Genomic DNA, 22,425 nt, shown 5'->3' with positions numbered 1-22,425 from the left:
TATGACCAGCCTCTTTGCAGGATTCATTTTCAACCACTTTTCAACTTTGAGCCTTTTGCTGAGTTTTATTGTTAGCCTTTATCTGCCTGGCATCTGACGAATAATACGATGCACCTTTTCCCATTCAGATTTTCGTCAAAGCACCACATTTCAGGAAATCGTGGTTTGAAGCACGTGATTACTGTCACAGCAGAGGAGCAGAACTAATGAGCATCCAGGATAGCGCTGAAACTGATTTCATCTGGAATCAACTTGTGTACGTATTTACTGTTTACCGCACCTTCCAAATGTTTTACCAGTAACTTATTAGGAGTTAAGCCCCTGTCCCACTTAGGAAACCTGAACGGAAACCTCTGGAGACTTTGTGCCCCACACAAGGTTTCCGTGTGGTTCCCGGAGGTTTTTGTCAGTCTCCCTACCTGCTTCCACTACGTGCAACCTCCGGCAATCATCTGCAACCTCCGGCGAATCACCGTCCCACTGCAAGCTATTTGATTGTGTTGGAATTCAACATTTTACTTCAACCATAACTTTCAAATATACTCAACTATGGTAAAGAAGGTGAAGTAGAGACTTAATAGCAAATAAAATTAAAACTACTATTGGTTTTGCTGATGTAACTAATCAAGATGGATGGGGTTAGGAGGGAGAGATAGATCAGCCATGATCGAAGGGCGGAGTAGACTTGATGGGCCGAATGGCCTAATTCTATTCCTATTCCTTATGACTTCATAATGATTGTGGAACCAGCAGTGAGGGGCATGGAATTAATGCTGCAATTTAAGAAATAAAGATCAAGTTTCAGAGAAAGGCAGCACAGTGTTACAACTGCTGCCTCACAGTGCCAAAGGTCCGGGTTCGATCCTGACCAGGGGTCCTGTTTGTGTGGGTTGTGCACATTCTACCCACGTCTGTGTTGGGTTTCTCCAGGTGCACCAGTGACCCCCCCCCCCCCCCTCCCCCCGCTTCCAAAAGATGTGCGTGTTTCTAGGTTTATTTGCCTCTGTAGATTGTCGCCAGTATGCAGGGAGTGCATGCAAAAGTGGGATAACACAGAACTAATGTGAATGGGTGATCGATGGTCAGTATGGAATCAGTAGGCCAAAGGGCCTGTTTCCATGCTTTATCTCCAAACTAAACTTTTTATTCACATGGAGATTCTTAGCGTCTCGAATGCCTGAGCATCTTTCTGGGATAAATATTTGATCCAACGGAGAACACTGTGCTTGGGAGGGGTTAGGAGAGGGGCAGAATGTGATAGAATTATTCACTTCTTCAAGAATATCTTGAGAGGAATACCTCGTGCTCCCCATCACATCCAGGGTCACATCTTCCTCATGGAACTCACTAAACAACTATGTGGTGATTATAATAGATTTTAAAAAAAAGGCAAAAGGCGTTTTTTCTGGACAGGGCCCCAAAGGTTGCCCTTCAAATTGTGCTTCATCACCTCTCTGAACACTCTGCGTGAGAACTCATAGGTAACTTCACAATTTTTTGTGGACAAATGGTTCTGAGTTTCTATCTAATCTTAAAACATGCAGGGCTGCCAACATTGGGTGAGAGTTGGGAATTGCCAGAGACCAAGCCCGAGGGAGCTCTCTCTCTCTCTCTCTCTCCACCTCCCTTTGAGAGTCTGTCCCTTCGGCAGAGACTCTCGCGGCAGCGGTGCTTCTGACGCCTCTGATGGCCCGGGACACTCGCACTGTCCGCAGTTCTCAGGTCGGCTCACCTGCCCCGACCCCGCAAAAACGAATTGAAAAAACCCCGCGGTTTTCGGGTTACGGGCTGAAAACCCGTATATTGCATATTGGGAACAATTTGCAAAAGATCTAAACACACTACTGAGGACTCCTCGTATTTATACTTAATTTATGGCCATTCCGAACCCCCCCCCCCCCCCCCCCCCCCCCCCCTCTCTCCCCCCCCTACCCCCCTCCCCCAGGTTTTGCAACTAATTCACCTGGTTAGTTCCAAATCCGGCTGCTTGGTTGGATGTGCAGTCGGCAGCTGCACATCCAACCAAGAGAAGAGGCGCAACGTCACTCACAGCCGCCAACTGACGCGCTTCCCCGGACCGCACAGATCCCTGGCACGCCGCGCTAAAGGGACAAATTGCGCTTGGACTGAACTCAGCGTGAGAACTCAGTCGTGAGCGTGAGGGTGTGAGAAATTGCTCCAGGGCGTTAGTCTCACGCCGAAAGAGTGAGAGTTGGCAGCCCTGAACATGGCACATAGAACAGTACAGCACGGGAACAGGCCCTTTGGCCCACAATGTCCGTGTCAACCATGATGCCAAGTTCAACTAATCTCCTCTGCCGGCATGAGATCCATATCCCTCCATTCCCTACATAACCATGTACCTATCCAAAAGCCTCTAGTCTAAGCCAAGTAAATTAATCAGATTCAAATTGATTGCATAATATTATTGAACTGCTCTTTTTAATACACGCAGGTCAACTTTCAGTACTTTTCCTTTGTGGATCGGAATAAATAAGCCTGGCCCAACTTCTGGATTTATTTGGAGTGATGGCAGTCCAGTAAGAGTTTTGTTTTCATGTGAATAAATGTGCATGATTTGAAGTGATTTTCTATCTCAGAATTCTAAAACAGTTCACTACTCACATTACAGCTGGCAAAGGGTTAGCGCTAGCACAGAAACAAGCCACCTGTCTCCATTGAGTCTGTGCAGACCATCAAACACACATCTACACCAATCCTACATTTTATACTTTCTACATTCTCATCAACTCTCCTCAGATTCATAAGTTCACAAGTATTAGGAGTGGAATTTGGCCATTCAGCTCATCAAGTCTACTCCGTCGTGCTAACCCCATTCTCCTGCCTTCCCCCCCATAACCCCTCTACCCTACCCCTCACCCACACACTGGGGTGCATTGTACAGCAGTGAAATAACCTATCGAGCCACATGTCTTTCTGATATGGGTGGAAATCAGAGCACAGGGGGAAACTCATGCATTAAGGGGAGAACATGCAAATACCACACAGTCATCTGCTGAGTTCAGGATTGAACAAGGGCCTCCAACACTGTAAGGCAGCAGGTTTAGAGACACAGTGCAGAAACTGAATTAAAAAGTGCAGTTCAATAATATTATGCAATCAATTTCAATTTGATTAATTTACTTGGCTTAGACTAGAGGCTTTTGGATAGGCACATGGTTATGTAGGGAATGGAGGGATATGGATCACATGCGGTGCAGAAACAAGCCCTTCGGCCCACCAAGTCCGCACTGACTAGCGATCCCTTCACATTAACACTACCCTACACACACGAGTGACAATTTACATTTACACTAAGCCAATTAACCTACAAACCTGTACATCTTTGGAGTGTGGGAGGAAACCAAAGATCTCGGAGAAAACGTACGGGGGGGGGGGGGGACGTACAAACTCCGTACAGATAAGCACCATAGTCAGGATTAAACCCAGGTCTCTGCCACTGTATCTACAGCTGTGTCACTGCACCATCATATCATCATTATGCCTTTGACTGCACCATATTATGTCATTGTATTTAGTTGATATTTTTTGTATATCTTAGGTTGCATTTTTCAGTTTCAGAAGTTTAAGGCTTTAAAAAAGTTCATTAATAGCGATGATTTGGAGAGTTTTGAATTTTACTTACCTATTCACATTATGATTTCCGTACTCCACAGTTCCACTTAAAAGGCATTGAAGTAGTATTGACCAAGAGGGCCAAAGGGTCCGTTTCCATTCCACATAGGTCTAAGTATTATGGAATAGCACAGTTTCTAATAGAGTATTTACACCGTGATCTAACTGCCAGAGAAAGCTCTTTAACTGTCTTTACACCAATTATGATCGCATGGCAATCGGGTTTCTTCAGGTTTTGCCCATAAGTTCATACGTTCAAAGTCCTATAAAGCCACATCATGACTTTCTGACTCTACTACTCAATGACCTGACCAAGAATGCTTTCTGCCTTCTTTGTCCAATTGTATTGCCACTTTCAGGAAGTTATTTTTATTTTTTTTTTAAATTTCAAAATAGACTTTATTAAAATAATAAATATATACAATACGTGAACCCTGCGAAAAAAAATCATCCAACATTTTCTGAGGCTCTGCACCTTGTTCAATACAGTTTATACATTTCTCAAGTCTGTCCCCCACCCGTGCCACTCATGTGGCCCCTTGGCGTGGGATACCTTCCCTTGTTTTGAGGGGCGTCTCCACCATACCGTGCCTGCCCCAAGAGCCTCTGTATAACAATGCTGTTAAGAGTCATGCCTTTAAATGTATATTTATCACATACACGTCACCTCCACAAGGGCAACACCTCACACCTCGGATTAAACTCCATCTGCCTTTTCTCTGCCCATTTCTGCAACTGATCGATATCCCACCCTATACATTGATAGTTTTCCTCACAATCTATGACCCCAGAAATCTTGGTGTCATCTGCAAACTTACTAACCAACCCATCAGCATATAGCAGAGGTCTCAGCACAGAACTTGTTTTGTTGTTATACATTCAGACAGTTAAACTGTGGTTATTTTTATGTTTGTTGTAGGTAAGCTATGAGAACTGGAATGCTGGAGAACCGAACAATCATCGTGGCATTGAGAACTGTGGTGAAGCACACACAGATCATTTGCGATGGAACGACATACATTGTGAAGCCTTGCGTGATTGGATATGCAAAATTAAAAAAGGCAAATATTAAAGAATGTGTTCTCAACTTTCATCACAAAATATAGAATTAAATATAAAATTCGATGAATGCCAAAACTTCTGAATGCAAAAATGCAGAAGATACTTACAGTTATATCTTTGTAGTTGGCAAACCCAAAATCTATGATATATCGTGTCCTCTTACTCCCACCTCCCCATTTCCCATTGGTTTTAATGAAGATGGAATGTCTTTTAAGATGAGCACTTTCATTAATATAGGAGAAAGATTTAGAAAGTTTACACATTCTTCTAGACCACCTTTTGGTCTCTTTAACTAAGAGGCGATACACTGCCAAACAGGTAGTGCAAGGTTACACTCATGAATGATGGGTTTGTTTTATGAGGAGAGTCAGGTCAGTCAATAAGGCCTGTATTCAAGAGCGCTCGGGGTAGGAAGAGGCAATCTGCTTGGAAGGTTCAACATTCCGACAAAGCTTAACAAGCTGGACATCGATAGCATATTTCCTCTGGCTTGGCTGGGTAACATAGAATATAGAACAGTACAGCACAAGGGCAGGCCATTCAGCCCAAGGTGTTTGTGCTGAACTTGATGCCAAGTTAAATTGATGTCCTGCCTGTACAAGATCCATATCCCTCTATTCCCTGCACTTCCATAAAAGAGAGGGAAGAGTGGGCATTGCACCATTGGAGGATGATGCTGTACAGTAGTAATGGAGAACAAAGAAATGAAGACGTTTTCTGCGTCAGACCTCAGAGTGGATGACACCAGCAACATTCAAGAGTTAGGGGCACGAAGTTAGTGGAGTTGCTATTACAAAGGAGAAGGTGCTTAAAGCTGGATAAATCATATGGACCAGATGGAGTACACCACAGGGTTCTGAAAGAGTTAGGCGTAGAGATTGTGTAGGCATTAGAAGTGATCTTTTATGAGTCAGGAATGCTTCCCAGAGGACTGAATAATCACAAAAGTTACTCCATTGTTTAAGAAGGGAGTGAGGCAAAAGGGAGGAAATTAAAGGCTGCTTAGCCTGACCAGTTGTTGGTTAGATTTTGTCCATTTATAAGGATGAGGTCTCGGGGTATTTAGAAGCACATGATAAAATAGGCTGAAGTCAGCATGGTTTTGTTAAGGGGATATCTTGCCTGATAAATCTGTTGAAATTCTCTGAACAGGATAGACAAAGGAGAGTTAGTGAATGTTGTTTACTTGGAAGTCAAATACAATGTTGGCATTTATTTCAAGAGGATTAGACTATAAAAGCAAGGATGTAATGCTGAGGCTTTATAAGGCACTGGTCAGACCACATTTTGAATATTGTGAGCAGTTTTGGGCCCCATATCAGAGGAAGGATGTGTTGGCGTTGGAAAAAGTCCAGAGGATGAATTTCTTTAGTCACATTTCATTGCCACAAATGTCTGTGGAGGCCAAGTCATTGGTTATTTTTAAAGCGGAGATTGATAGGTTCTTGATTAGTAAGGGTGTCAAAGAAGGCAGGAGAATGAGAGGGAAAAATAGATCTGCCGTGATTGAATAGCGGACCAGACTTGAGTGGCCAACTGTTCTGATTCTCCCATGTCTTATGATCTTACTAGCCAAGCACGCTTTAAATGGCAGAGCAGGCTCAATGGACCAAATTGCCAACCTCTGCTCTTGTTTTACATGCTTCTATTGCAAATAGAAAACTGAAAATAAATAGAGACACAAGGAACAGCAGATGCTGGAATCTTGAGAAAAACACAGAGAACTGGAGGAACACAGTGGGACAGAGAGCATACCCCAGACTGCATGGCATTAACTAGACAAATAACACAGTGATCTTTGCTTGCAGCATAACCACGGGTGGGCACATACTATAGACACAGACAGCACACGACAACAAAACTGTAACATTATACAAGACACTGAAAAGAAAAAGATGCTGTGATACGAATAAAGGTGGAGGGGCAGGTAGTGTAGAGGGAGCAGGGACACTATGGAGGGACTTGGACGGGTTGGGAGAGTGGGCTAAGAAATGGTAGTAGGAATACAGCGTAGCAAAGTGTGGAGTCATGCATTTTGGTAGTAGGAATAAAGACATAGACTACTTTGCAAATGGGGAGAGAATTCAGATATTGGAGGTGCAAAGGGACTTGGGAGCGCTGGTGCCAGATTCCCAAAAATTTAATTTGCAAGTCAAATCGGTAGTAAGAAAAGCAAATGCAATGCTATCATTGATTTCGAGAGGACTAGAATGTAAAAGCAGGGACATAATGCTGAGGCTTTATAAGGCAGTGGTCAGATCGCATTTGGAGTATTGTGAGCAGTTTTGGGCTCCGTATCTGAGGAAGAATGTGCTGGCGTTGGAACGGGTCCAGAGGTTTACGAGAATTATCCCAGGAATGACTGGGTTAACATATTGTGAAAGTTTGACTGCACTGGACCTGCATTCACTGGAGTTTAGAAGGATGAGGGGGAATCTTGTTGAAACTTGTCAAATAGTAATAGGCCTAGATAGAGTGGATGTGGAGAGGATGTTTTCAGTAGTGGGTGAGTCCAGGATCAGACGGCACTTGCTAGGAATAAAAGGACATATCTTTAAAATGGAGATGAGGAGGAATTTCTTTGGCCAGAGGGTAGTGAATCTGTGGAATTCATTGCTGCAGACAAGTTGTGGAGGCCTAATCATTGGGTATTTTTAAAGCAGGCATTGATAGGTTATTAATTAACCATATAACAATTATAGCACGGAAACAGGCCATCTCGGCCCTTCTAGTCCGTGCTGAACACTTTCTCTCACCTAGTCCCATACACCTGCGCTCAGACCATAACCCTCCGTTCCTTTCCCGTCCATATAACTATCCAATTTATTTTTAAATGATAAAATCGAACCTGCCTCCACCACTTCCACTGGAAGCTCATTCTACACAGCCACCACTCTCCGAGTAAAGAAGTTCCCCTCATGTTACCCCTAAACCTTTTGTCCCTTAATTCTCAAATCATGTCCTCTTGTTTGAACCTTCCCTTCAAACAAGAGGACATTAGTAAGGGGGTCAAAGGTTGCAGGGAGAAGATGAAGAATACGGTTGAGATGGTAAAATAGATCAGCCATGATGGAATGGCAGAGCAGACTCGATGGGACGAATGGTCTAATTCTGCTTCCATGTCTTATGGTTTTATGACCTGTGAAATCTAAACCATGAATGTGCCAATCCCAGAAAATAAAAATAAGAGTCTCTATTGCATTCCCAAGGTTAATTATCTATTGGAGTCATAGACTCGTACAGCATGGAAGCAGATCCTTCTGCCTAACATGCCCATGCAGGCCAACATTCCCAACCAAGCCGTCCTTTTTCCCTGTACCTGACTCGTATCCCTCTATAAGTTTCCTATCCATATTATCAGCTATTAACTATTAATAATTTAATCTTTTGATTCCCTAGGAAAAACTGTAATGCCTGAATCTAAAACTGAAACTGTTGGAGGTGAGTAAAATTATAATTTTAATGTTGTAGGTTGATATAGTCATGCAGCACAGGACTGGTCCTTTGGCCCACCATGTCTAAGCCAATCATAAACTACCTTTCTCTCCTAATCCCATTTAGCAAGGGTCAGAAGAAGGGTCTTGATCCAAAAATGTCACCTATCCACGTTCTCTGGAGACACTGCCTGACCTGCTGAGTTACTCCAGCACTTTGTGTCCCATTTATCAACTCTTGGTCCATCTGCGTGACTAGGTTTATTTCTCTAAAAGTATTCCTCCCTTCCTTATACCTCTGCCTTCAGGTTTTGGATACCTTTGCCACAGGGGAAAAAAATCCTGGTGTTTATCTGTTCTATAATGTTTGTAATTGCCATTGCTCTGTCACATGGCTCCTGAGCCAACTCTGCAACAAGGACAACCCACACGACCTATGTAGTCTCCCTTCCGAAGTAAGGCACTCCATCTCAGGTATCATACTGGTGAATCTGTTCAGCCTCTTCTATAGCAAAATCACCTCCCTTTGTAATGTGATGACCAGAACTCTGTTCAGTACTCCATCTGTGGCCTTATCGCTGTTTTATTGTGATTTTTTTGTTCATGTAACCCTTTGCACTCTCAAATTGCTATGTTAGAGTCATGGAGTTAGACAAAACACAAACAGGCCCTTCGGCCCAACTAATCCATACTGGCCAAGGTGCCAAACTGTTGAAATTGTCAAAAATTGATTCATTAAATGTTTTTTTTCTTTTATTCACATCCAAATGCAATATTTCAATCGTTATTTAGTTTCCTGAGTCAATGATTTAAATACAATTATTCCTGTCCCTTATTTTTTTGATGTTTAACCCTTTAACATCTAACCATTGCTATTACAGCACGGAAATGGCCATCTCGGCCCTACAAAACACAAACAGGTCCCTTCGGCCTGCACCATACTAACCCTCCATTCCCTGGCATCATATGCCAAATTTATTATTTTAAATTGATACAAAAATTGATTCCTCCACCACTTTTTTTTCTCATTCCACACCGCTACCACTCTCTGCGTAAAGAAGTTCCCCCTCATATTACCCCTAAACTTCTGTCCCTTAATTCTGAAGTCATGTCCTCTTACAATGTCCTCTTACAATTTGTACAATGTGAGTCTCAGAGAGAGTTCTTCAATCTGATTGAATGAAGAATCTCACTTTTATTTCTACAGCTAATCATTGTGAATTCCCCACAGTGACATCCATTAGAACAAACAACTGATAAGCTCAAACCTCGTGACAAGTCTATAAAGGGCCGATGGATTCAAGGAGATGTAGAACATAGAACCGGATGTAGATAGACGTAAAATGCTGGAGCAACTCAGCGGGCCAGGCAGCATCTCTGGATAGAAGGAATGGGTGACATTTCGGGTCAACACTCTTGTTCAGACCGAGAGTCAGGGGAGAGGGAGACACAGAGATAAGAAAGGGTAGGGTGTGAAAACGAGACATGAAGGGATGAAGTGCAAGAAAAATGTACAATGGATCATTGTTAGCTTGGGGAAGTTGACAACGAAGCATGCAGAGCTAAAATCTAACCGGGGACAGTCAGACTGGTCGGAGAACTAGGATGGGGGAAGGATGGAGAGAGAGGGAAAGCAAGGGTCAATATTCATAGCTTGGGGTGTCAGCTGCCCAAACACAATATGAGGTGCTGTTCCTCCAATTTGCGCTGGGCCTCACTCTGACAGTGGAGGAAGCCCAGGACAGAAAGATCAGAATGGGAGAGGGAGTTAAAGTTTTTAGCAACCGGGGATCAGGTAGTTTAGACAGACTGAGCGGAGGTGTTCAGGGAAACGTTGGCCGAGCTTGCGCTTGGTCTCGCCGATATATAGGAGCCCACACCTGGAATAACAAATACAGTAGACAAGGTTGGAGGAGGTGGAAGTGAACCTCTACCTCGGCTGTAAAGAATGTCAGGTCCTTGGACGGAGGTATAGGGACAGGTGTTGCATCTCCTGCGGTTGCAGCGGAAGGTACCTGGGGAGGGGGTGGTTTGGGTGGGAAGGGGCGAGTTAACCAGGGAATTGCGGAGGGAACGGTCTCTGCAGAGGACAAACATTTACTTTTAGATCTTTATCTATTACGAAGGAGTGTCACAGAAAATGCTATGGAGATATCAGATAACTGACAACAAATAGAAACATCATTAACGTTTTATGATACTTTAGTAACTCCGTTCCACATATTCTGCTTATGAACCACCAGTATGAACATTGAATTCTTCAATTTCAAGATGTAGCCTCCTACTCCGCTCTTTTTCCCGCTAGTGCGCATCCATTTCTCCCACTGTCTCCAACCTCTCCAGTCTTCTTGCTCTTTTACCCTCCTTTGTACACTCACCTCCCATCCCCGGGTCTTTCACTTCCATTTTAATCCCCCCTCTCTCCCCTTCCCCTGTGACTCTTTCCACCTACATCCCTTCTTTTGGCTTTACATTTCGCTCCTCTCTTTATCTGATACCATATTGTCTTCCTTGTCACTTACTCCACCCATCTACCCCCTTCACCTGCACTCATCTATCACTTGCCAGGCTTTATCCCAGAGAGTTGTGAATTTATGGAATTCCCTGCCACAGAGGGCAGTGGAGGCCGTCACTGGATGGATTTAAGGGAGAGTTAGATAGAGCTCTAGGGGCTAGTGGAGTCAAGGGATATGGGGAGAAGGCAGGCACGGGTTATTGATAGGGGATGATCAGCCATGATCACAATGAATGGCGGTGGTGGCTCGAAGGGCTAAATGGCCTCCTCCTGCACCTATTTTCTATGTTTCTATGTTTCTACAAACAGTCTATAAAAGTGTCTCGACCTGAAAAGTTGTCTATCCATTCCTTCCACAGATGTTCCTCCAGCAGTTTGTGTTTGCTCCCTGAATGTTGCCCTTTGTTACTGGTGCATATGTCATCCATCGATTTTGTAAATGTAAAGTTGTATAGTTTTTTGAATTAATAAGAACGTGTATTATTTTCTAAACTAATACTTTTTGTTACGAATGGTGAACAACAGCTGAAAAAACCGAAGATGGCTGGATCATACATGGCGAATCACAGTATTATATTAATCAAGACCCAGTTACTTGGGATGAAGCAAGGGAATTCTGTAAGAAAGGGTTTGGTGACCTTGCTATAATCAGCAGTGCTTCTGAAAGAATGTTCTTATGGAAACAGGTAATGTAAACTTGGTCTTGGAGGATTTCTCTTTAAGTTATTGGTCAGAATCATGTTTTTAATATTGTTACATATTTTGGAAATAACCTAAATATCTTTGCAGATTTTGAAAAATCCCAACAATCAATACTTTATAGGCTTGCTTGTGGGCCTTGACAAAGTTGTAAAGTGAGTAAATGTTTTGATAATTGTCCATGAATATCTTAGATATTATTCTTTGGATTTAAAATATTTTGTTTCCCATGACACTTCACATACTTCTTTGTATGGCCAAATATTCTGAAAGATTTATGCATCCAACTCAAAATCTGACTTAGATTCACTTTTGTGTAGGAAGGAACAGCAGATGCTGGTTTAAACTGAAAATAGACACAAAAAGCTGGAGTAACCCTTTGTCTGAAGAAGGATCTCAACCCAAAATGTCACCCATTCCTTCTCTCCAGAGATGCTGCCTGTCCCGCTAGGTTACTCCAGCTTTTTGTGACTTAGATTCACTTTTCCTTGTTTTTGAATTTGGATTTTTGCCATGGTGGCGTTGATAGGGACTTTTTTGATATTGCCATTTATAGTGGGGAAGGGCAGTACAGTGGCGCAGCGGTAGAGTTGCTGCCTTACAGCGCCAGAGACCCGGGTACGATCCTGACTATATGGAATTTGTACGTTGTCCCCATGATCTGCGTGGATTTTCTCCAGGAAGCTCCGGTTTCCTCCCACATTTCAAAGAAGTCCAGGTTTGTAGGTTAATTGGCTTGGTATAAATGTAAAATTGCCTCTGGTGTGTGTAGAATGGTGTTAATGTGCGGGGATCGCTGGTTGGTGAGGACTCGGTGGGCTGAAGGCACAGTATCTCTAAACTAAACTCAATTAAACTAAAATCAGTTATATTCGCCTGCATAATTAGTTGCTTCAGCTTCTAACCTGGGACTTCACGATGTCTCAAAGTTGGTAAATACAATCAGGTAACCGTTGTGGGTAATGAAATTGGCATCAATGACAATAGATAATAAAGAATAGACAATAGGTGCAGGAGTAGGCCATTCGGCCCTTCAAACCAGCACCGCCATTCAATGTGATCATGGCTGATCATCCCCAATCAGTACCCCATTCCTGCCTTCTCCCCATATCTCCCGACTCCGTTATCTTTAAGAGTATCGAACTCTCTCTTGAAAGCATCCAGAGAATTGGCCTCCACTGCCTTCTGAGGCAGAGAATTCCACAGATTCTGCAGTTGTACAGAGCCCTAGTGAGACCACACCTGGAGTCTTGTGTGCAGTTTTGGTCCCCTAATTTGAGGAAGGACATTCTTGCTATTGAGTGGGTGCAACTTAGGTTTACAAGGTTAATTCCCGGGATGATGGGACTGTCATATGCTGAGAGAATGGAGCAGCTGGGCTTGTACACTCTGGAGTTTAGTAGGATGAGAGGGGATCTCATTGAAACATATAAGATTGTTAAGGGCCTGGACACACTAGAGGCAGGAAACATGTTTCTGTGTCTGTGTAGAGTTTGCATGTTTTCCCTGTGGCCACAAGGGTTCTTTCAGATGTGCAATTGTAGACTGATTGGCCACTGGTAATCGCCCGCTAGTGTGTAAGGACTGGATGCAAAAGTGAGATAACACAATTCTAGGGTGAACGCATGATCGGTGGTCAGTGTGGACTTGATGGGCTGAAGAGCCTGTTTCCATGCTGTATCTTGAAACTAAACTGAGCTAAACTAAACTAAAATTGCTACAGACTTTTAAAAGGAAATTCAATGGTATCATAGATATAGTTGTTAACTCAATATGTAGTTGATGATGGGATAGGTGGTGGAGTACAGAGGTAAACTAAAAGTGGGTAGAGGTTCTATTTTGTGTATTTTTGGATACCCCAGAGCAACCTGTTCCCCAAACTGTGTCTGTATTGGAACTCCCACTAACCTATACTCTTCTATTGAGGCTGACATTTTTGCTATGATTTCTCAGGTGGATAGACAATTCTCCAGTTACTTACGTTGCCTGGGCCCAGAATGAACCCAATTTTGCAAATAATGATGAAAATTGTGTCACCATGTACACAAACATGGGTAAGAATTTACTTTGCTAATAATCTTAATAATCTTTGCTGATGCTTGAAAACATTTGCTAAAATGGTGCAGGGTGCATGCTTCAATACCCCATTTGCACGGGGTGCGGTGATTTCAGTACAAACATGGTATGTGATTCTACAATACCCTTAATCCTGCAAATCAGTGTCCTTGTGTACAATTAAGTGCAATAACCAAGCATGTGTTTGAAAGCCATAGAATCATACAGCGTGGAAACAGGCCCTTCGGTCCAATTTGCCCACACCAGCCAACATGTCCCAGTTACACTAGTCCCACCCGCCCGTATCTCTCCAAACCTGTCCTATCCATGTACCGGTTTAACTGTTTCTTAAACGTTGGTATCGTCCCAGCCTCAACTACCTTGTTCCATACATCCACCACCCTTTGTGTGAAAATATTACACCTCAGATTCCTATGAAGCCTTTACCCTTCACCATATTGGATTGGATTGCTTGGTCATGCAAAAGTGATCACCCGTTTGCCATCGTTTTATGTTATCCCATTTTTGCATCCAGTCCCTACACACTAGGGGGAAATTACCAGAGGCCAGTCAACCGACAAACACACACTTAAGTTCTCTGGTCATGCAAAGCCCAAACTTAAAAGAATGATCTCTCACAAGACTCCCAAGGCAGCTTTCTCAGCTGAAAGCGGTGCTTCAAATTGTGCAGGTTTTGCGCAGGTTTGGTTATGATTAGTGGGTTTAAGAGGCAAGCGGGCACCATGTGTCTCCCAATAATGGAAGCTTGCTGTCAGAGATGGTCATCAGGGCAAAGTGGTCAAAGACCCCCTAAAGATAGCAAACTATGTTAACGGTGACATTGGAAACACTGTGGGTGATTGTGCCATCATCTTGGGCAGCACAGTGGCGCAACCAGTAGAACTGCTGGCTCTCAGGCCAGATACCCTGGCTCAATCCTGACCTCAGGTGCTCTCTGTGTGGAGATTGCATGCTTTCTATGTGACTGCATGGGTTTCCGCCCAAATCCCAAGGACGTGCAAGTTTGTAGATTAATTGGCCTCTGTAAATTGCCCCTAGTGTGACGGGAGTGGATGAGAAAGGATGAGAAACACCACTCAATTTTCCAGTGGTAGTCTCATCATTGCTCCATAGAACTGAAGCAGAATCTCCCGACTCCATCATCAACCTCGTGCCCCCCAGCAATACATGATATACTTTGTTTCTCTGATTATTTGTTGTAACTGCAAAGTATCCTTTTGTAAATCATACTTTGGAACATCCAAATGTTTCTACATCTCAGGGTTTTACAGTCTCTCACCATTTAAATAATAAGCCTTTAAAAAAAAAAAAAATCCTACTAAAATGGATATTTTTATATTTCCCCTATTTATACTCCATTTGCCAAATCTTTGCCTGCTCACTTAACTTATCTGTTGACCTCTCTAATCTCTTAATGTCATCTTGATATTTTACTTTGCAACATAGCTTTGTGTCAAAACCAAATTGACTAAGCGTACTTTTCGATCTTCATCAATATCTATATTACTAAAAGTTTAATCTTGACCACTTCCTGTTGTTCTGTATATTGATTTTAGAAAAAACGCTGCCACTTATGGCTGTGATTTTTGGCCATCTTACTCAGAGTCCCCTTCCCGCAGGACAAGAAGATTTTTCCCATCGATGAAAAAGAAAAGAGTTATTAGTGTTTAAAAAATGTTGAGATTCTCTCTTCTGAAGGCCACGACCCTTCTGGAGGGACTATAAAACCTGGAAGTGTTGAGTGCCTCAGTCCGTCTCTGCAAGATGGGGGAGCAAGAGAGTCACGTCTCTCAATCTGAGCTGTGAATAACACTGAACACATGTCTACTAAACTGTGAGTGTGGTTTTACTGACCTGTCAGTGCCCTTAATGTGGTTTGAAAATATAGTTTGGAAATGCTAAAGCTGTGTTGCCTTTGGTTTGGAAATGCTAAAGCTGTGTTGCCTTTGGTTTGTCTTTGGGAGATGCAACAAGACCTGGGTGTCATGGAACACCAGTCATTGAAAGTAGGCATGCACATGCAGCAGGCAGTGAAGAAAGCGAATAGTATGTTAGCATTCATAGCAAAAGGATTTGAGTGTAGGAACAGGGAGGTTCTACTGCAGTTGTACAAGGTCTCGGTGAAACCACACCTGGGGTATTGCATACAGTTTTGCTCTCCTAATCTGAGGAAAGACATTCTTGCCATAGAAGGAGTACAGAGAAGGTTCACCAGACTGATTCCTGGAAGTCAGGGCTTTCATATGAAGAAAGACTGGATAGACTCGGCTTGTACTTACCAGAATTTAGAAGATTGAGGGGGGATCTTATAGAAACTTACAAAATTCTTAAGGGGTTGGACAGGCTAGATGCAGGAAGATTGTTCCCGATGTTGGGGAAGTCCAAAACAAGGGTCACAGTTTAAGGATAAGGGGGAAATCTTTTAGGACTGAGATGAGAAAAACATTTTTCACACAGAGAGTGGTGAATCTGTGGAATTCTCTGCCACAGAAGGTAGTTGAGGCCAGTTCATTGGCTATATTTAAGAGGGAGTTAGATGTGGCCCGTGTGGCTAAGGGGATCAGGGGGTATGGAGAGAAGGCAGGTACTGGATACTGAGGTGGATGATCAGCCATGATCATATTGAGTAGCGGTGCAGGCTCGAAGGGCCGAATGGCCTACTCCTGCACCTATTTTCTATATTTCTATGTTTCTATGTTTGGTTTTGAAATGCTAGAGTTGTGTTGCCTTTGGTTTGGAAATGCTAAAGCTGTGTTGCCTAATTAAAGTTGCCGCCTTCTATATAATTAAAAGTCTAATCTTCACCACTTCCTGCTTGCGGTTTATAGTGATTTTAGAAAAAACGCTACCATGTACGACTGTGATTTTTGGCCATCTTACTCAGAGTCCCCTTCGCTCATCACATGCCCAGGATTTTTCTCATCAATGAAGAATAAAATAATTAATAGTGTTTAAAAAATGTTGAGATTCTCTCTCCTGTCAATCAGGCCATGAAGGCGACGCCCCTTCTGGCGGGAGGGGGGACAGACTATAAAACCCAGAAGTGTGGGCATGGCTCAGTCTCTGCAAGATGGAGAAGGGAGAGGTCATGACTCGCTGTCTTTAGTGGCCTTGCAATGGTATGAAACTGCAATTGAATTTGGTGGCCTTGCACCCTGCTTGAAGTGGTATGAAACTGCACTTGAATTTGGTGGCCTTGCACCCTGCTTGAAATGGAATTTCATGGAATAGCCGCGAGTCAACTGCCAGCCCACCAGCCGTGAGTGGGTGAGTTACCAGCACAACCGGTTTGTGTGACTGAGCCGCCAGCCCAAGAATCGATTTGGCCCACAATGTCCATACTAGCCCTCTGGACACCAGTCCCTTCACCCCACAACACCCATACTAGCCCTCCAGAAAGCCCCCCCCCCCCCCCCCCCCACCCCCCCTCACTGGCAACCAATACTGTAATTGGTGGAGAGGTGGAATATTGCGTTGGGGACCAGCCATCCTGTGTGATGGTGGGACCCAACGGGTCCCACTTAGTATAGTAAATTATAAAAGCTGAGGCTCCAGCATTGATTCCACTCATTACATTTTACCAACCAGAAAAGGCCCATTTACTGTTTCCTGCTCGGTGGGCAATTATCTGTCTACAACAATATGCTGCCTGTTATATCATAATCTCGGTGAGATACAATTTCTGTCCATTCTTCCAAACTGAAGAGTACAGTCTGCATACTTATTCCTCACACATCAATCCCGCTAGCCAAGAATTCAATTGTGAACCTTTGCTACACTTCCTTGATTTCAAACATTATGTAGACCATGTTCTTCCTGTACACAATATTCCTCATGAAGTCTCACAAAGGCCCTATATTAATACCACAAGATGTCTCTGCTGTTGCATTCTAATCTTCTTACAACATTGTTTGCCTTTCTAGAGTTTTGTTTAGAATTTAGAGTTACAGTACATCGCGGAAACAGGCCCTTCGGCCCACCGGGTCCGCGCCGACCAGCGATCCCCACATATTAACACTATCCTACACCCACTAGGGACATTTTTTACATTTACCAAGCCAATTAACCTACAAACCTGCACGGCTTTGGAGGGTGAGAGGAAACCGAAGATCTCGGAGAAACCTCACGGGGAGAATGTACAAATTCCATACAGAAAGCACCCATAGTCGGAATCGAACCCGGTTCTCCGGCGCTGCATTCCCTGTAAGGCAGCAACTCCGCGGCTGCGCCACCGTAACCACTTAATTTGCACGAAATTTCGTTCAGACCGTAAGGTCTGAATGACAATAAAGGAAATTCAATTCAATTCAATTCAATTAATTGCTTGATGAACCTGCATTTTAAGTTTTAGCAATTAATTTAGAAAATGCTGGAATTGCTCAGCAGGTCAGGCAGTATCTATGAAAAATGAAACAGAAGTAGCACTTTAGGATTGAAGACGCTGGAAATCAGTTAGAGAATTTGCAGATTTTTCATTTTTATTAACTTTTGCTGATTTTCGTACATGGATGAAAAAGTCACTCTGTATAACGACCCTTTACAACTTTCCCGTGCCTGTACTGTTCCATGTTTTATGTTTTAAATTGAACGACTTTACTATTTTTTCACATTATATTTCATTTCCTACGTGTCTCTGCATCCTCTTCATACACCACACTGCCACCTAGCTTTGTGTTTCAGTAAACAGGGATGTGGTACAAGAGATCCTCACATCCAAATCATTCATTGTGAGCAGCTGAGGATCACAGAACTGATCCCAAGAGCACTCCACCTCCTCGGTACATGAAAGCACCAATATATTAGCCCGATTACAAAAACCTAATGAAAACCATATGGTTTAATTTGCCTTAACTGCTCTGCTGGTTACAACCTCAAAAAAATCCCAGCAGATTTGTCAAAGATGATTTCAATTTCATTAATCCATGTGGACTAGGCCCAATACAATTATTACTTTTCAAGCATTCAGTTACCATGTCGTTAATGATAAGTTCCAGCTTTTCCCATCATCTGAAGTTAGTTTACTGGCTAAGAGTTCCTTGTATTCTCTCTCCTCCTTTCGAACACCATATTTCAGGGCTGCCAATTCTCACGCATTTGATGAAATTCTCACGCTCTCATGCTGATAACAGAAGTTTTCAAACTAAAAAAAAAACCAAAACACATAATATAAATAAAGTCATACTCCTCCACACTCACCAATGCGAATCATTTCCTGTCGGCGGAATTCCCATAAAGAATGAGCAATTGGCTTAAGCTATTTAAAGTTACACTATTTAAAATAGCAATGTTGACAAAAATGCTGGAGAAACTCAGCAGGTGAGGCAGCATCTATGTCTAAGTTTGATCTTTCTTCAGACTCAAGCATTTCTCCAGCATTTTTGTCTACCGCTCCATAGATGCTGCCTCACCCGCATTCACATTCCCGTGCAGATGGTGTGACAAGGCAGTGGTCCCAGCATCGACTCCCACCCTCACCTCCGGCGGCTCTGTGTCCGGCGGCCACTCTGTCCACACCCCATGGAGTTTCAATCCCGGCCCGGAGCCAGGAGCGGACCGGGTGAGTGGGTGCGTCGGTGCCGCATCCGGAGCCGCTGGGGTTGAATCTCGGGCTAAGGCTCCACTCCGATGCCCGACCCCCGGGTCACTGACCCTCACCTCCCCCGGACCCCGGCTGGACACAGAGCACCTGGGCCGGCCTGAATTCCCGGGGAGGAGAGAGGGAAATGCTCCCCGGACATCACCAAGTCTCCGCTCACTCCGGGTGTTGTCACCGCTTCACTGACACACACTCTCACACACAACCTAATACACACCCTTACACACACACACACGGGCACACATAAGGTTTAAAGGGTCATGGGCCAAATGTGGATAAATGTGATTAGTTTAGATGGGGCATCTTGATCTGCATTGACAAGTTGGGATGAAGGACTTGTTTCCATGCTGGACGACTATGACACACTGTAGAAACGGTGCAATTGCTCTGGAGAGGATCCAGGGGTGATTTATGAACAGATTAAAACGGGCTAGAATTTTTTTTTCACTTTGAAGAAAGGTTTGATAACTGGGATTGAATTCTCTGCAGCAACAGAGGTGAAGAAAAGACTTAGTTGAAGTAAATAATATTACGAGAATGGGACCTGTTTCGCTTAACAAAGAGTGTAGGAAGAAACTGCAGATGGTGGTTTAAACTGAAGATAGACACTAAAATGTCCACTAAAATTCTGGATAGACTTGGTTTATACTCTCTAGAATTTAGAAGATTGAGAGGGGATCTTATAGAAACTTACAAAATTCTTAAGGGGTTGGACAGGCTAGATGCAGGAAGATTGTTCCCGATGTTAGGGAAGTCCAGGACAAGGGGTCACAGCTTAAGGATAAAGGGGAAATCCTTTAAAACCGAGATGAGAAGAACTTTTTTCACGCAGAGAGTGGTGAATCTCTGGAACTCTCTGCCACAGAGGGTAGTTGAGGCCAGTTCATTGGCTATATTTAAGAGGGAGTTAGATGTGGCCCTTGTGGCTAAGGGGATCAGGGGGTATGGAGAGAAGGCAGGTACGGGATACTGAGTTGGATGATCAGCCATGATCATATTGAATGGCGGTGCAGGCTCGAAGGGCCGAATGGCCTACTCCTGCACCTAATTTCTATGTTTCTATGTTTCTATAACTAAGCAGGACAGGCAGCATCTCTGGAGAGAAAGAATAGGTGATGTTTCGGGTCGAGACCTTCAGACTGAAGAGGTTGAAAACCAGCAATAAAATACAATGACTGGAGATGTGTGTTATCCAACTAAGGGCAGAAATCAGAATCATGTGTTCAACTTTATTGACGTGACACCATAATAAATATATTACAGAAAAGAAAATTTAATGGGGTGGCACGGTGGCGCAGCGGTAGAGTTGCTGCCTAACAGCACCACAGACCCAGATTTGATCCTGACTACGGGTGCTGTCTGTACAGTATTTGTACATTCTCCTTATGACCACATGGTTTTCTCTGGATATTCCGGTTTCTCCCACATCCAAAAGAAGTGCAGGTTTGTTGGTTAATTGGCTTCTGTAAATTGTCCCTGGCGTGTAGGATACAACTGGTTTATGGTAGATTGCCGGTCACTGTGGGCTTGGTGGGCCGAAGGGCCTGTTTTCATGTATATGTTTTACATTATATCTTAATTTCATTGAACCATATACAGTTAAATATGTGGCATTATTTTTGTCTTGTTTCTATAGTCAAAGTGTAAGGTTGATTGATTTATTTGTGCAGAACAGTGATGGAAGTCTGACTCCTCTTGCCTTGTTTCTATGTTTTTGTTTCTCTCTCTATATGCATAGCAGCATAAATTATCTGAATATACTATGAATATAATATAATTATATCTGAATATAATATGAATATACTAAGGTCATTCATGTGCTGCACCTGTTGATCAGAGCCTGGCTCTACTGTGGAATGTTATAAGGAATATAATTTAGCCTAACCTTATTCATACCTAATCTAATTTGAAGCATAAATGTTGCATTCAAGTGTAAGTTAAAAGACTTGCTACAGTATGCACCAGATTGCACAATTTCAAGCTGAAAAATGCAAAAGCTCCCCACCCCCCCCCCATCCCCGGGGGCTGGGGTCCCCTCGCTCCGGACATTTCCCGCCCCCCCCAGGGCAGGGATGGGCCCCCCGGGGAGGGGGGGGGGGGGGGGGGGAACTGGGGATGGTCCAGTGGCAGTTCGGCAGAGCTTGCGGCGCCGGGGACACAAGTTCAATCCTGGCAGTGGATGAGGCGTGCAGATTCAGAGAGCCGGTCCGATCCCCCCCCCCCCCCCCCCCCCCCCCTCTCCCCCCTTCATCTCTCCCCCCCCCCGTCTCTCCCCCCTCCCCTTCCCCCATCTCCCCCCCCTGTCTGTTCCCCGTCCCCCCCCCCCCCATCTCTGCCCCGTCTCCCCCCCCCCCTCCATCTCTCCCCCCCTCCCCCGTCTCCCACTGAAAAAAGACAAAAAACAAACTATACTCATTTAATCTACAGCACTTCGTTCGATTTATATTTACAGTGTTCGACCTTTGACAAATCCAATGATTCCTTGCGTTTTTCAGAAAACCTAACTCGCTTACAGTGGCTTGCAAAAGTATTCATACCCCTTGAACATTTCCACATTTTGTCACGTTACAACCACAAACGTAAATGTATTTTATTGGGATTTTATGTGATAGACCAACACACAGTGGCGCAAAATTGTGAAGTGGAAGGAAAATGATATATGGTTTTCAAATTTTTTTACAAATAAAAAACTGAAAAGTGTGGCGTGCAAAAGTATTCAGCCCCCTTTACTCTGATACCCCTAAATAAAATCCAGTGCAACCAGTTGCCTTCAAAAGTCACCTAATTAGTAAATAGAGTCCACTTGTGTGTAATCTAATCTCAGTATAAATACAGCTGTTCTGTGAAGGCCTCAGAGGTTTGTTAGAGAACATTAGTGAACAAACAGCATCATGAAGCCCAAGGAACAGGTCGGGGATAAAGTTGTGGAGAAGTTTAAAGCAGGGTTAGGTTATAAAAAAATATCCCAAGCTTTGAACATCTCACGGAGAACTGTTCAATCCATCATCCGAAAATGGAAAGAGTATGACACAACTGCAAACCTACCAAGACATGGTCGTCCACCTAAACTGACAGGCCGGGCAAGGAGAGCATTGATCAGAGAAGCAGCCAAAAGGCCCATGGTAACTCTGGAGGAGCTGCAGAGGTCCACAGCTCAGAAGGGAGAATCTGTCCACAGGACAACTATTAGTTGTGCACTCCACAAATCGGGCCTTTATGGAAGAGTGGCAAGAAGAAAGCCATTGTTGAAAAAAAGCCATAAGAAGTCCCGTTTGCAGTTTGCCACAAGCCATGTGGGGGACACAGCAAACATGTGGAGGAAGGTGCTCTGGTCAGATGAGACCAAAATTGAAGTTTTTGGCCTAAATACAAAACGCTATGTGTGGCGGAAAACTAACACTGCACAT

General features: G+C 43.7%; 1 protein-coding gene and 1 long non-coding RNA gene across 2 annotated transcripts in view; one reads left to right on the top strand and one right to left on the bottom strand.

Annotated features, from left to right (window-relative positions):
* mrc1a (mannose receptor, C type 1a) overlaps positions 1–22,425 on the top strand; it is a 142,554-nt gene that overhangs the window by 79,982 nt on the left and 40,147 nt on the right. Inside the window, exons 13-19 of the mRNA XM_055652940.1 lie at positions 129–256; positions 2,456–2,540; positions 4,556–4,697; positions 8,098–8,139; positions 11,173–11,333; positions 11,437–11,501; positions 13,300–13,400. Coding sequence (XP_055508915.1) covers positions 129–256; positions 2,456–2,540; positions 4,556–4,697; positions 8,098–8,139; positions 11,173–11,333; positions 11,437–11,501; positions 13,300–13,400 — 724 coding nt within the window. The remainder of the gene's footprint in view (positions 1–128; positions 257–2,455; positions 2,541–4,555; positions 4,698–8,097; positions 8,140–11,172; positions 11,334–11,436; positions 11,502–13,299; positions 13,401–22,425) is intronic.
* Positions 17,741–22,425, bottom strand: part of LOC129707719 (uncharacterized) — a 51,020-nt gene continuing 46,335 nt past the window's right edge. Inside the window, exon 3 of the long non-coding RNA XR_008725222.1 lies at positions 17,741–18,562. This is a non-coding gene — a long non-coding RNA (uncharacterized LOC129707719). The remainder of the gene's footprint in view (positions 18,563–22,425) is intronic.

The sequence above is a fragment of the Leucoraja erinacea genome, chromosome 2 (genome assembly GCF_028641065.1).
Source record: "Leucoraja erinacea ecotype New England chromosome 2, Leri_hhj_1, whole genome shotgun sequence".
Classification (NCBI taxonomy): Eukaryota; Metazoa; Chordata; class Chondrichthyes; order Rajiformes; family Rajidae; genus Leucoraja; species Leucoraja erinaceus.
The sequence above is the reverse complement of the archived record's forward strand: the minus strand, read 5'-3'. Positions and strand labels throughout refer to the sequence as shown.